Here is a 14,973-nt window from a genome sequence, read left to right on the forward strand (position 1 = left end):
AAAAAGCAACCAAAAGCAAACAGAAACTGGAGAAACATGACTAAACACAAGAAGAGGAAATTAGATGAGATCCATATTTATTCAATTTTGTCCCCAGGATAATCCCTAGTCTTTTAGCATATAGGGGAATAAAGTAATAATAAAGAATAGAGCCCAAAATGGAAATCTGACCTGATTGAGGAACCAGAGATTTAAGTCTGGGGTTCTGAAGGGGCAAGATATGAAGGGGGAATCCTGGAAAAGGGGAAGCCACACAAAGGAGAATCCCAAAACTTGTGTAAAAATTCCCCACGGATCCTTGCATTGAACTATGCATGTTATGAGACTCCAAGGAACAGTAACAGAAAGTAACAACTGGAGCAGAAGAGTCAGCAACCAACAGGTGCTGGGAAGACAGATCTAATATTTGAGACCCTCCAAGTTAGGAGGTTTGATCAACATTTCCAGTTTTCCACTAAAACCTTAGAAAAGCCCCATCTTAGGATTATGGACCACCTCCTAGGACTAGGAGTCCACCACCTAGTCCTAAGGGCAAAATCATAACAGACCTGCCCTACAAACCCAAAACAGAGGCCTCCAGAGGAGAAAGAACTGAAAAGTCAGGCGAAGGAAAGTGGAAAGACCTGGTTTCTGGCCTGGGAGCAGCCACTAAGACCCTTGTTTCTCCAATGGGTTTGGGGTATAGTGGGGGAAAATGGAGAGGAGAAAGGAAGAAAGAGATGGAGTGTTGCATTCAGATCTCAAAGTTGATGTGTTTACAAGTCCAAGGGCAGATGTCCAATGGGGAGCTGTGACTATCGGTCTGAATCTCAGGGAACAGGGGACCATGGAGTGACAGTCTGGTGGGGCCACTTGTAAAGGAGAAGGGAGGAGGGTAGATGAAACACAAAGAAATGGTAGTTCTGAGCACCTTCTGTGTTCCAGACATGGAAGTGCTGTATTTCTCTTATTTCACTGTGAGACAGGAATTATTTTCATTTTTACCGGCAGGAATCTGAAGCTCAGAGAGGTTAAGTGATTTGCTCAAAGTTCCACCATTAGTAAATGGGGAGACCTATATTTGAACTCAAAGCAGAACCACTCCAATGCTTGTTTCCTTTCTGAAATACTTGGTAAGGGCCACTGACTGTACTCTAAGACAGCTGTTGGAAACCTAGAAAGCAGAAGCATTTCTAGTAAATATGAATTTTTTTTTTTTTTTTTTACTGGTCAGAGAGGATATCAGGGAGGCATAAAAGGAGTGCCAAATATAAATAATATTTTCAAAAGTTAAATTCTCAAATACAAAGAAAGACAACTATAAAAATAGAAATGATGTAAGGTGGAACTGAGTTGGTTTCAGAGAGATCAGAGGGCACATTACAACACTCCAGCGAGAAGGGCTTGACTCTGTTAAATCAAACAGAATAGAAACACTTGATTACAGTTAGGAGGCTAAATACAATAAGGAACTTAAGAGAGGGAGCAAAGTCCACTGAAGGAATAGATGTGGGGGAAAGGGAGGGAAACCATGCAAATACCAACACAGGGAATCACAGAATCAGATTTTTTTTTTTTTAAAGTTGGAAGGAATTTAGAGTCACCCAATCCCTATCATTTCAGAGAGAAAATGCACTTAGAAGGAAAAAAAAAAAAAATGAACTAGCTGCTAAATACCTCAACCTCTCAAAAAAAGTCAGTTTGGTTTCATTTTTTCTTTGTAATTGCAGGTAGAGAGCCTGCTTTGTCCAGAATGGTGCTGTGGAAATTGGAGTTAAATTGAGCCCATGTTGGATGATTACCAGATAAACCACTGGCAGTTACAGGATCATACTGGGACTTACCCTTTTGGTCTTTGATAGCCCCTAGTACAAGTTTAACCAGCCAGACTCTTCCAAAGGAGACTCAGATGAGAAAGTTTCCATTTGGGAGGAGGGTGTGAAAATATTGCAGATCATCCACCTTCTCCAGCTCTAATTAACCTCATCCTCTGGTCATGACTGGTACTCCCCTAACCTGGTCAGAGCCAGACAGGCTGCTTGGCATGAGGAGAATACATAATATGAAAAAAAAGTTCAGGAAAGAGTCCAGAAGTTACAAAACAATACAGCAAAAATAAAGTTCATTTCTTAACCTAAGAAAACACAATGGCAAGAAAGAATCTGTTCATGATCAAAGATTCTTATTTTACACATAACTTAGCAAAGTCTCAGTGAGATGAAATGATTTGAATACCTAATATGTACAAAGCACTATAAAAAATGGAAATGATCTGAATTCCACCAGAATTTTAGTGTCCATTATCATTTAAGACTCCAGAATGCCAAGGAATGAACACTCTATACAGAAGTCAAATCTTTTTTTTCCCCCCACTAATGTCTAAAAAAGTATAGAGACTGAGAGAAAGAAGCATGACAGGACAATAAATTTCAGCTTGGTGCCCTGACAATGAACTTGCTGTCTCCACAAGACAAACAAAAATATTATGGTACGAATGGAAAGAGGTTTCAGATTAGAGACAGTTGACAAAACCAAGAGTAAAGGAAAGTTCCCATGAGATCTGTGTCTCGTTTTGAAAGCCACACTGCACGTTTATGGCACTACACATACTCTTGCTCCATAAAATGCCTCACATAGGAATCACATCTCAAAGGTTGTTCTTATGCAAGATACACTAGGTAAGAACTTGGGGGGCAAATTCCTTGAGTACACCAGAGCTCCCTGGACCTGGTACAAGTACCCTTCCCATCTATTTTCATGCCTTATCCTTTATCCTGTCAGAAGCATGGCTGAGTTCCTACCTTGGGGATTCTTCCTGTTCTGCACAAACTCTGAGCGCCTCAGGGTGCTGGGTGCAGTACGGCGGAAGCAACTATTCCTCCTCCAAGTCTCTGTTAATGTTCTCTCTTCCTCTGAGTACCAGGTGTCCTTCTCTAATGAAGGGCTCTGAGGAATCCCAAAATGATTTTCTCCTTGTTCTCCCCTAGGATATTGATTCTGCAGACCATCTGGGATGATCCCTCTGTCCCTAAGTGCCATGTTTCCTGGTCTGTTGATGCCATTATACTTCAAATTATCTACTTGATGGAGAGAATCTTTTTCTCTATAATTAAGAGATTTATGCTCACAGTTTGCAAAAACAGTATCATAGCCTTTATTTTCTGTATCAGAATTACCCTGATCCATGGTATGAGCCTTTGCATTGGGATAGATTTTATCATTTTGATAAACATTCCTGTCCTCTTCATGGTATGTAACAAATTCTTTACCTCCATTGACATTCAAATCTGGTAAATCCATACACTGACCATTAATAGAACACCTAGGAACATGATACAAATTGTTGAGATCTCTATAGTGCAAGTTAGTATCTTTATAATCCTCAAGACTACAATTAAAATTCCTTAGGCTCATATACCAGTTTTGAGGTTGATATAAATTCCCCAAAGAATCATCCAAATTCCTATAACTGGCCCTCTGTTCAGTTCTTTTTAAGTTCTCAGGATTATAATTCAGATCCTTACAATCAATGTAGCCATTTGTCTTCTCATATCCTCGTGCTTTCCGGATTATCTCTGGGCTTCCTGAAAGCCAATTATCCTTCATCCCAGGCCTTACATTCTCATAATTCACATTTTCTGGATTCCTACAATCATCATCACATCCTCCTTGGAGCACACAGTCCTTTCCAATTTCATTTGCTTTCCCATAGTCCATGTAATTTGGTTCACTCTGCTCAAAATCCCAATATCCACAGTCCCTTTTTCTGTAGGGCCGATTCCTCCCCTTGGACGGGTATGTGGAGTCCAAGCCATTTTCTGCATAAAGTCCATCCTGCACCCTCAGGTTCCTCTTCCGGAGACTCCTGCAATCTTCATATTCCCAGCGGGAGCCCGGGGGCCCTTTCTTCTCCACTTCTCTTTCTTTTTTAATCACGAGAGTTTCACTCATATTTAATACAGACACGAGTTTTACTTCTCTTTGCCATGGGCTCTGGCTGGGCTGAAACACCAACAGGTGCAGTCTAGCCTCAGGCTGGGTCTGACTTGCTTAAAATGTCTCCCAAAGCACCTGAGACACTCTTCCTGTTGCTCTGGTTGGAGCGTGGAGAGAATGTGAAGTCATTTCAACTTCAAGATCCAATCAGTGAGCTACTATATCTTTCCCTCAAAGGCCAGAAGATAATTAGTAACCAGAGTTCATGTGATTGGAGTTGGCAGGCCTGTTGGTGTTTCCCTCAAGCCGGTCAGACTGGCTCGGCTGCTTCATGTGCTGAAGATAGAAGTATTCTGCTACCCTAAAGGTTTTACAGAAAAAGCAGTGTGAAAGAGAAAGAGCCCCACTTGAAAGCCCCAGCTAGGGTCATATATCAGCCTGCCTCTTTAATCCTTTAGTAAGCCCCTAGGTGTATAAACAAATGCTTGCATGTACAGCCGAAAGTGCACTCCATTCCCTGTCCTCCAAGTCCAGCTTTCCAAACCATGGCCTCTGAATCTCTTTAGGACTCCCTTCTCTTCCCTTTCCTTTACTTAGAGGATGAACACTCCCTCCTTTGAGAGTTCTGTCTCAATGGGATTCAAATTACAAGATACTGTCACTCAAATCACAAGACTTTCAGGCTTCCACTGCCTGAGCCAGCCCACTGAAGGAGGAAAAGGTACTTTTTTTCACTCATCTATGGTGTGTGGGTAATTCTGTGTTATAAAGACTCTTGTCCAGAAGAAGAGAGTTATATATGCTTTCACATTTTCATGTCAGAGAAGCATCAAAGCCATTCGTTTCCTAACTTTCCTTCCTATCCAATTCATACTGAATATTTAGGAACTGGAGAAGAAGCTAGAAATTGTAGAGGCTTGTAGTAAAATGCTGAATTAAATTCAACAAACATTAAATAGATACCTATTATACATGAGGCACTGTGGAAGAGAAAAAGGTGAAGCTAACTCCTGCCCTGTACGACAGCAGGAGCCACACACTATTCAGTGATATCACATGGGGTACATGCTGTGTGACAAGCAAAAGCTGCATGACAACAAAGCAAATTCCCTGGTGTGGCAAGGAAGAGAGGTGGAGGTGGTGGCATCTGAATAGTTCTTTTGGGAATAAGCAAGAAACTTTCTATGCAGGAAGAAGTAAGAAGTGCCGAATAAGGTTTAAAGGAGAGTATATATGGGAAAAATAAATAAGCTGAGGGGCCAGATCCCAAGGGATTTGAATGCCATTCGATTTATTCAGGGGAAAATGAAGAGTCTTTGAAGGTTTCTGATAGGCTAATAACACCACAAGAGACAGGCTTTAATTAGACTGCTTTTTAAAGCTGTGTTGTCATTTATTGAATGCCCAGAAATGACTCCTTGAACCTTCACCTAATTCCTATTTGTCCATAATTAGACGTCTGCTCTGCTACTTGCAAACTATGTAGTCTCTCTGGGACTCAACCAACCTATCCCTAAGATGAGGCAGTAGCCTCAGTGACTTGTCTGATCCCTCTAGCTTTAATAATCCATAGATCTCTATTCCTCACAACTTCTTTTTTCTTTTCTTCCAATACCTGAAGTACTTGTGTGCACCTTCTGGGTTCTACACTGACAGTGATAATCTCTAGAATGTCAAAACTTCTGATGTCCTCCTGAGACTTTCACCCACCTGTAGGTTCTCTTGTGCCTTCCAAACCAGCAGCAGCAACAGCAGCGGCAGCAACAGCACCAGCAGTGACAGCGCCACAGTTCCTAATGTTCCAGCAAGCACTATGTGCTATGACTGGTGATACGAAGTTGATATAAATTTTCCTTTTGATTTTCACTATTACGCAAGGTGGGCACGTAATTATTCTTATTTTTCCACAGACAAAAAAAAAAATAGTCTGGGAGACACATTAACAGTACACAGTGTGGCCATGATTTGAACCTAGATTCATTTGACTTCATGACACTTGACAAAGAGAACTACCTTTAGAGGTAGTAACCCTTTAATCTCCCTCAAACCAATTAAACCAACAAATAAACCCTACCCTGGTCTAATGCAGAAGAGGATCACTATGTAGTAAATGATGGGCCCCCACCTACACTATCCTTCTATCTTGTCTCTGCTCCTGCTCTACTACCCACCCCTCCCCATTCAGGCCCAGTCCTCACTATCAACACATGAGCATGCAGACCCACACAGGAACATTGTCCAGTACTGACTGAATGGCTCAGTAATCTATCACCTATCACCTGAACCCAATAAAGACTGTGATCTAGTTTACTAAGCCAATAGGAGGCTGACATTATTTGGAAAGACAACTTTAACCTTGAATTATAATAGAGCAACAGAACAACCTACAAAGAACCTATGAGATGAGGTATGAGGATACCCAGCTTCTAGAAGTTAAATTTCTGCTTATCAGTATGAGCTATGCTTATTTTCTCTGGTTTTCCATTTTCTTATGTGTAAAATGAAGAAGATAATGGTTTCTCTGCTACTTTAAATCTACAATTTTATGGTCTATTCCAAATCCAATTAAAAACAAAGACTAGTCTTTCCTTAACTGTTATGGATAATAAAATTCTCCTTAGCAACTTATTATCTTTGATAAACTAACATGGTAAGAAAAATATACCAAATAACCTGGTGAAGAGAAAGGATTAAAAAAGAGAATTAAATTATAGGTAAGAAGAACACTACTTATAAATGATCCAAAAGAGGTGGTGTGGAGCCAAAAGAAATCGTTGTTAGATAAGCGGAGTGAATAGCTGGTTATATTATGGGGGCTCTCTCTGCTTCTCCTTTTCTAAGTCTTATTACCTTTAGGGCCTTAAAGATGCATCCCTGGATTCAGGTCCTAGTACCAGACAAACAACAACAAAAATCCTAAACAACCCTATGAACGGGTTGCTATTTTTGAGTAATAAATCTTTATACAAAGCAATGGTGGCCGAGAGAAGGAGAGAATAAATTTTTCCTTTTCCTGGTGCCAGGATTGCTGGTGAAATGCAATCTTTCCCAGCTTTCCCATTCTCTTCACACAAGGGAAAGGCTCTTTTCAACAGTCCCAAGCAGCATCCTGCCCAGGGTGCTTGTCATTTGCCACTAGAGGGCAGGTTATCAGCCAGTGACTATGTGGTGATTCCCAGTGTGGGTAGGTCCTGCCATGTGGTCTACAAGTGAAGATGGGGCAGCAGGTTTGGAAAGAGAGAGAAAAGATGGAGAGGCATAAAAAGAGTAAAAGAAGAAATGGAGGAGATTGAAAATGACATCAAAAAACTAGCAAGAACAGTAGTTCTTGAACATTTGTAAATTACTTGGTGCTGTTCCTCCAGGCTGAAGGTCAGCTCCTCATTTCCTAAGACTGCCTAGTGACACTCTCATTCCTGCAGTTCTTGCTGTTTTCTAGGGAACCTGCAAATACTTCTCATTTTTACCTATACTATTTAGTTCATTGTATTTGCTCATCTCCTTTTAGTGTAATGAAAAGTCCTGGAGGACAAGGACCAGCACACCTCTGTAGCTGGGATACACAGTAGGTACTTAATGTTTAATGAATCAATGCTTGGAGCATTAATTTTGTACATTCTAGATACTAGGTAGAGGGCAGTGTCCCTGGGAGAGTAAGACCACAGACTTTGAAAGTCCTGGACTTGAATCCTGACTTTGCCACTCACTCCCTATATAATCCTGGGGAAGTTACTTAATCTCTTTACCTTTTCAATATTAAATCTGCCATGCTACCCCAATCTGTCCCCTAGCTGTCTCCCTGCTTCCATCTGATCTGGAGGAACTAGCTCTGTTCTGCTCCCAGGCCCATCTCTCTGCTGTTCTCTGCACCCCACCCCTGCTGGCCCTCACACACTATGCTCCAAGAGTTAGGCCCCTTTCTCATGCATCTTGAACATACCCACCCTAGTGGATCAGTCCCTGGAGCCTAGGAACACAGGGCAATGTTTTCCATCTTATAAACTTCCACTAGCCCCTTAATCTAATGTCCCTTCCAGTCACCACCCCATTTCTCTGCTTTCTTTTATAGTGAAACTCTGAGAAAGATTTTTGAGCAAGTAAAATATTAAATGCCTCTACTTATTACCTCTCATTCTCTTTTGAATCCATTCCAATAGGGCTCTCATCCCATTCAGTAAAACTGCTCTGACAAGGTCACCAAACTCAATGATCGTTTCTAGGCTTCGTCTTACTTGGCCTCTCAGCTGTAACGGAATCACTTGCTTTCCTTCTCCTTGTCTGGCTGCTCCTTCTCCTTTACTGGCTCATCTCCCTGATCTTCCACACTCCTAAACACTGGAATGCCCCAGGGCTGGATTCTGGATAAAATTCTCCTATAGCCCAAATTACCTAGCACACAATAGGAATTCAAGAAAAATCTGTAGATGTGGCTTGGAAGGGGGCTTCTACTCAGTTCAATGCAGCTGCTGCTCAGCCTAAGAAGGAATGGGGGCGGTAAGAGGGGGTTCTTAAAGAAGAACCCACCTCATGGCTAATGTTGCTCCTAGAATGACAACAGCACCACAGCCCCTGGAAATGAGAGAGGAGAAAGGCACCTGAGATCCAAAGACAAGTTCCTCAATAGAGGAAGAGTCTAAGTGCTGGTGAAAAGGGAGGACTGGCTGGAAAGAGAGATGATGGAAACAGAGAAAGAGACTAGGGTGCTGTGCAAGGAAATAAAAGGGCTAAAATATAGAAAAACAAGAGGTATTTGGGGGAAATCTGATGTATTCTAAGGGTGAATGTTCTACATGGGACAGGACTGTAAGAAGAGTTCAGGAAGTATTAGAGCTTAAGATGGATTTAGGGGCTACAAGTCAAGGGAAGTTTCAACTCGAGAAACAAACCTGAGCAGCTCGTGGGTATCACTGGCATGAATGGGGGAACATTTTGGAAAACTTCAGGATGAGCTAGCAGTTAAAAGTATATCTGCACCAGTCATGGTGGTGCACCCCTATAATCCTAGCGGTTTGGGAAGCTGAAGCAGGAGGATCGAGAGTTCAAAACCAGCCTCAGCAACTTAGCGAGGCCCTAAGCAACTCAGCAAGATCCCATCTCTAAATAAAATATTAAAAAAGGGTTGTGGGTGGCTCATTGGTTAAGTGCTCCTGGGTTCAATACCCAGTACCAAAAAAAGACTATATCTGCAAGGAAGGATTAAATACTCTAAACAAAAATCAACACATACATAAATGCTTTTATGCCCATGAATATATTGAATCTAGCAAGCAGCTTTCAACAGAAGAGAGTATTAAAATATGTTATGATGGCATAAGTTAGTTTGAAAGTTGGCAAGAGTTCCTTGGGATCCCCTGAGCACCTACAGTGTGATACAGTAAAATTGAACATAACACTGTGCAAAGAAACAGAACCAGATTGGAATCTGAGTCTTACCACTTATCACTGAAACTTAACAGCAAATCTCAGTTTTCTCATCATGCTCTCAATTACCAAAGTCATATCTCCATTCCTAACCTGTCCCCTGAACTCTGGTTGCTGTGTCACACTGCCCAATCAATATTTCAACCTGGATGCCTTATGGCAACTCAATTTAATCAAACTAACTCCTGACTCTGCCCTAGGACCCTCTCCACCAACCAGCTCCTCCTGTAGCCTTCACCACCTTGATTAATGGCAACTCCTATCCTTCCAGGTGCTCAACCTCAGGGTTGTCCTTTGCTTTTTTCGTTCTTTTATATCTCACATTTAATCCACTAGTAAGTCCCTTCAGCTCTAACTCAAAGTACATCTCAATCTGAGCACCTCCCATCCCTGCTGCTACCAACCTGGTCCGAGCTTCTGTCTGAATGGCTGCACTGGCCTCCTAACTGGTCTCTCTGCCTCTGCCCAGGGTCTCTTCTCTCAATATGGCAGCCAGCATGCCTCGGTTAAGTTGTGAGATCATACTACCCCTGCTCAAAACACTCCGACAGCTTCTCTTAATGTGAATTGTGAATGACCATGCCCGTTCTGTTCTGGCTGACCTGCACTCTGTGCTGTTCCTCAAACACTAAGCACACTCTCATACTCACTGTCCTATCTTCCTGGAACAATTCTCCTTCATCCCCCCAGATAGCTTAGCCGGCTCCAGACCCTCTCACCTGCCTTCTCACTTAAATGTCACTTTCCAGATGGTCTTCTCTGATTTCTTTTCTCTATAATAGATTTCTTTTCTTCATAATAATAAATGCTTGTGACTGAAGGTCTCAGGTTAACTGAAATTCTTTTACTGTGTACTTCAAAGCCTCAGTGAAATCTGAACTGACACTTGGAGTGCCTGGATGACTCCAGCTCTCTCCCCTGTGCCTGAAACTGAGGCTGAGGAATTGTTCATAAAGCCATACCATGAACTGCTAAGAACAGTGACTCATGGGTCAATTACAACTCAGCCATTCTAAGCTACATTTCTTGACATGTATTAAATCTAAAAGGAAAAATGGGTTACTGTTTTGAATTAACATAGCCTATTAACAGGTTTTGATGACAGTGGTTATTTTATATGAGGAATAAAATCCATTAGAAGTAACTGAGCTCATTTGTACTGAGCCAATGCCTTGAACCAGATGCACAAGTCAAGGGTGCTTTTATTTATTTTTTTTATGTTATGACAAACTAAAAAAAAAATATTATTTCCTTTATATAAATTATTATCATCTTAAAAGACCCCAAATTGATTTAGCTACTTGCTAGTTTGGGAAAGAATTCTGAGGTATTCCAAAGAGTCGTCAAAATGACAAATTGCTTTTGTATATAGAAAAACTACAATTTCAATTTTTATAAATCTGCCTAGAATGTTATATATCAGGTTTCTGTAAAGATGTTGTGATCCCCTATCAATAATCCTCCAATTTGATAATCTACTGACCCTTTTTATTTATTTTATTTTTATTTTATTTTATTTTTTTTAGAGAGAGAGAGAGAAAGAGAGAGAGAATTTTTTTAATATTTATTTTTTAGTTTTTGGCGGATACAACATCTTTGTTTGTATGTGGTGCTGAGGATCGAACCCAGGCCACACGCATGCCAAGCGAGCGCACTACCGCTTAAGCCACATCCCCAGCCCATGAAATACATTTTTTATTTTTTTTTTTGAGAATTTTTTTTTAATATTCATTTTTAAAATTTTCGTCAGACACACATCTTGGTTTGTATGTGGTGCTGAGGATCGAACTCGGGCCGCACGCATGCCAGGCGAGCGCGCTACCGCTTGAGCCACATCTCCAGCCCCGACTGATTCTTTTTTTTTTTTTTTTTTTTTTTTAAAGACAGAGTGAGAGAGGGAGGGAGAGAGAGAGAGAGAGAGAATTTTTTAATATTTATTTTTCAGTTTTCGGCGGACACAACATCTTTGTATGTGGTGCTGAGGATCGAACCCGGGCCGCACGCATGCCAGGCGAGCGCACTACCGCTTGAGCCACATCCCCAGCCCCCCGACTGATTCTTTTTAATGAACTATCCAACATCTTGCTGAAAATATTCTTTCCTTAAAAACATATTCTGATTTGATTTACAAGATGTCATTAAAAATAACTGGGAATCTCTATCCAACCTCCCTCTTGGCATTACCTTAAAGGCTGGGAAGAGAAGTTCAGGAGCCAGGTTCCTGATGTGGGAGAGGGTGATTCACTCCACAATTTATTAAACACTGTACTGATTGAGAAACAATAGGGTCCTGGCACTGACCCACATGGAAAGTAACTCTATGGCCATGATTCAAAGGCAGCAAGACAGACGGCATAATTAACTACAGAGGTCCACATCAGTATGATTAATAGAGTTTCCAAGACACACAAATATGAATGATACTATGACTATGTTGTTTTTACTAATCAATGTGTAGCCATCATTTGGCTCACAGTATGTGCTCAAGAAACATTTGCTAAATAAGAAATGAATACACATTGTGACTGTTTGTCAAATTCAAGTATGTGAACCTCACCCAGAGATAGAAAAGGACTGAGGTATGTTAAATGAGATTTCCTCAGGGAAACACTAGGTGGTTCTGACCAGAGCTTCTAAAAGTAAGATGTGCTGGGAAACCTAAGTGTCTGAGGGACTAACCTGTAATGTTGGAACTGCCTGCAAAATCAATGGGTTTGTTGATTAATAACTAATTTCACTGGAAGCTCCTTGAGGGCAGAAAGTATATCCCTAATGCTCACTGCTATGCACCCTGCCCTCAGCAGGACAGTAAAACTAAATGAGTACTTCCTGAATGGATGAAAGACTGAGCTGAAACCCACACTGCAGCCCACACTGAACAGCATTTTCACTCCCCAACACACACCAGCCATCAATACCATCTAATATTCTACCCCTACTCTGTATTATAATCCCAAATGTAAAACTCCTAATTCTCAGTTAGAGCCAAACACTGGCTTTTTAATTTCTAATAAGTGAAGTCTAAATATTTGGACTAACCATCTCATAGAAAAAAAGCTAAGAAATTTAGAGGAACTATTTAGCCCCCTCCCCACTTGCTTAAAACTATCATGCTGACAAGAAAGTAAAGAAGTAGAGGCTAAAATCAAAGGGAAAATCAGAATGTAAAGAGATGTAAATAACCACAAACACTACATCATATGAGGGCATTTGCCAGTCCCTGAAAACCTGAACTTTTGTTCAATGGCCCTTTGAGGAAAAGGAGTCAAAACTCAAAGCCCAGAGCCTTTGCAAAGTGAGGAGTCCAAAAGGAGACCTTCTCTATGACAAGCTAAGTTTCTAGAGGACTCCTGAGGATAAACTGAAATTGCACTAACCCTCTTCAGCTGGGGTCCTGATCCCTTGGACATCCAAGGTACAAGACACATTAAGTCTTGGGATTGGTGTAAGTTGGATCTGGGCTGAGAATAATTAATATTTCCATTGGAAATTTCTTTTCTGCATTTTTTGGAAAAGTTCTGTCTTTTCTAAATCTTATTCTAAGTTTTTTGTGAGAATAACGGCCAAGAATAAGTGTAGAGACACTGTGGGTTTGAAGGAATCCACTAATGTCAAGTTGAAAGCAAGAGGAGAAAATACTAACACAGAGAATAAAGAATTGCTATTGACACCTCCTTTACCCAGGATGAGAGTGTGTAGGATGGTGAGAGGTGTGCAAGATCTAATCAGTTAGTTTTGCTTGCAACTGTTGCCATGTTACATGTGTATTTATGAGCAAGTGTGTTCATGGCCCTGTGCACTGATAACAGTGAGTCATTCTTGCTAATAGATTAAGTGTTAATAAGCTTATTTGCATAGTATGACCTTTACAAATCTTGTAAGTGATGGTACAAGATATCAAGTTTTGGAAACAAAGTCCTTAAACTGGCAGTTCTAGATGAATGTTCCATCATCTGAATACTACCCAAAAATGCTTGCCCATTGTTTTTCAGTATTTAATATTTGCTATGCGTTATATTTTTGCAAACTTTTGGGGGAGGTGCTGGGATTGAATCCAGGCCTTGCACATGCTAAGCACACATTCTACCTCTGAGCTACACTTCCAGCCTTCTCTGTAAATTTTTGTTTGTTTGTGATGTTGGGGATGGAACTCAGGCAGTAGACATATCAAGGAAGTGCTTACCACTGAGCTACATCCCTCAGTGCTCTGTAAATATTTTAACAGAAGAAGCAAAGATATGAATATTGTTGTGAAATAGTCCTATACAAAATTAGAAACTAAATGTAAATTAGGAAAAATAATAAATTTCACTGACAAAGGAAAAGGCGGAACAAGCAAACAAAATATTTTCGTTGCTAAAATAGAAAGTAATATTAAATGAAGCAAAATGCACCATAACGCCCTACCTAGAGATGCCTTCTTACCACTCAGCAACCAAACCAACAGCAGTGTAAAATGAAAACTTTTTCAGTCTGAAATGAGTCACAAAACAAAGATCAGTACTATCAGGGCAACTAATATTTTGTGTATTTAAAATTCTATTTTAAGAGTAATTTTAAATACTAAATATTTGTGATAATTTTTAAAAACTTTAAATATATTCTGAGTTTGGTTACTTTTATTCTTACAATTTTCAATATGGAATTTATAAGCACTTTAAACAAAAAGCAAGCTTTTTAATCAGTAGGCTGTTAGAGAATCCCTTAGTACAAAATAATAGGTATTACTGCTATCCTGGGAAATGTGTGTTTTTAAAAAAGTAATTCCATCGTTTCTTGGATTTTCTTTTTTTAAAAAATGGTGCTGGGGATTGAATAGAGAGTGCTTTACCACTAAGCTACATCCCAGTGCTTTTTAAAATTTTTTAAACATTTGAAGTGGGGTCTCACTTAGTTGCTGAGACTGGCCTTGAACTTGGGATCCTCTTGCTTTAGCCCTCTGAGTCACTGGGATTGTAGGTGTGCACAACCACACCCAACTCCTGATCTATCCTTGAAAACCATTCACCCACTATAGTCACGTATGCTAAAAAAGATCACAAAATTCAAGAAAGGAGGGACTATTGTCCCACACACTGCAAATGAGTAAATTTAAACTATTATTAAAATAAATAAATGACCTAACTTGGGTTAAAAAAATTTCATGATAAAATATACCATACAACATTAAAACCTGTCCCATTTTCCTGACAGGCAGCTTACATTCAGCCTAACTATTGGAATCCCATGCACTGGGCTGCAATCTTGAATGTCACAATTGCTCCATATTGTTAAGTCTAAAAGATCCGTTTGCACATTTGTTTGTCAATCACAATAGAATGTTTTCTGGAAAAAAAAATCTTCCAAGTATATACCATTTTTTAAATTCATTGTTTTTGGTTATGGGTTATAATAGCTTGACTAATAGGATGTGTAATAATAAATTAATTCTCCTAAAATAAAGTGTGAAAAAGGAGATTTTAATATTAAAATTTTAGATAATTATCTTTGTGCTATAATCTCATGTTTATAACACATGATTCTTTGCTGAATTTCTAAATCAGGAATTTTTTTTAATGTTGAACTTAAATTTTTTGACTTAAAATTTTATTTTTAACTGACACATAAAAACATCAAAATTACACAAATACAAAATTA

The 14,973-nt window shown here is 39.9% G+C and overlaps 1 protein-coding gene across 3 annotated transcripts in view; it reads right to left on the reverse strand.

Annotated features, from left to right (window-relative positions):
* Positions 1–14,973, reverse strand: part of Dnmbp (dynamin binding protein) — a 96,317-nt gene that overhangs the window by 36,127 nt on the left and 45,217 nt on the right. Inside the window, exon 1 of one of the 3 annotated variants that reach the window (XM_046450049.2) lies at positions 2,781–5,937. The exons of 1 other annotated variant lie outside the window; for it this stretch is intronic. In XM_046450049.2, coding sequence (XP_046306005.1) covers positions 2,781–3,930 — 1,150 coding nt within the window. In that variant the 5' untranslated portion in view covers positions 3,931–5,937. Of the gene's footprint in view, positions 1–2,780; positions 5,938–14,973 lie in introns of those variants that run through there. One more of the 3 variants, XM_046450050.2, reaches the window with a different exon arrangement.

Source organism: Marmota monax, unplaced genomic scaffold, assembly GCF_021218885.2.
Source record: "Marmota monax isolate L192 unplaced genomic scaffold, Marmota_monax_Labrador192_F-V1.1 WCK01_AAM20220418_F8-fsc00004, whole genome shotgun sequence".
Lineage (NCBI taxonomy): Eukaryota > Metazoa > Chordata > Mammalia > Rodentia > Sciuridae > Marmota > Marmota monax.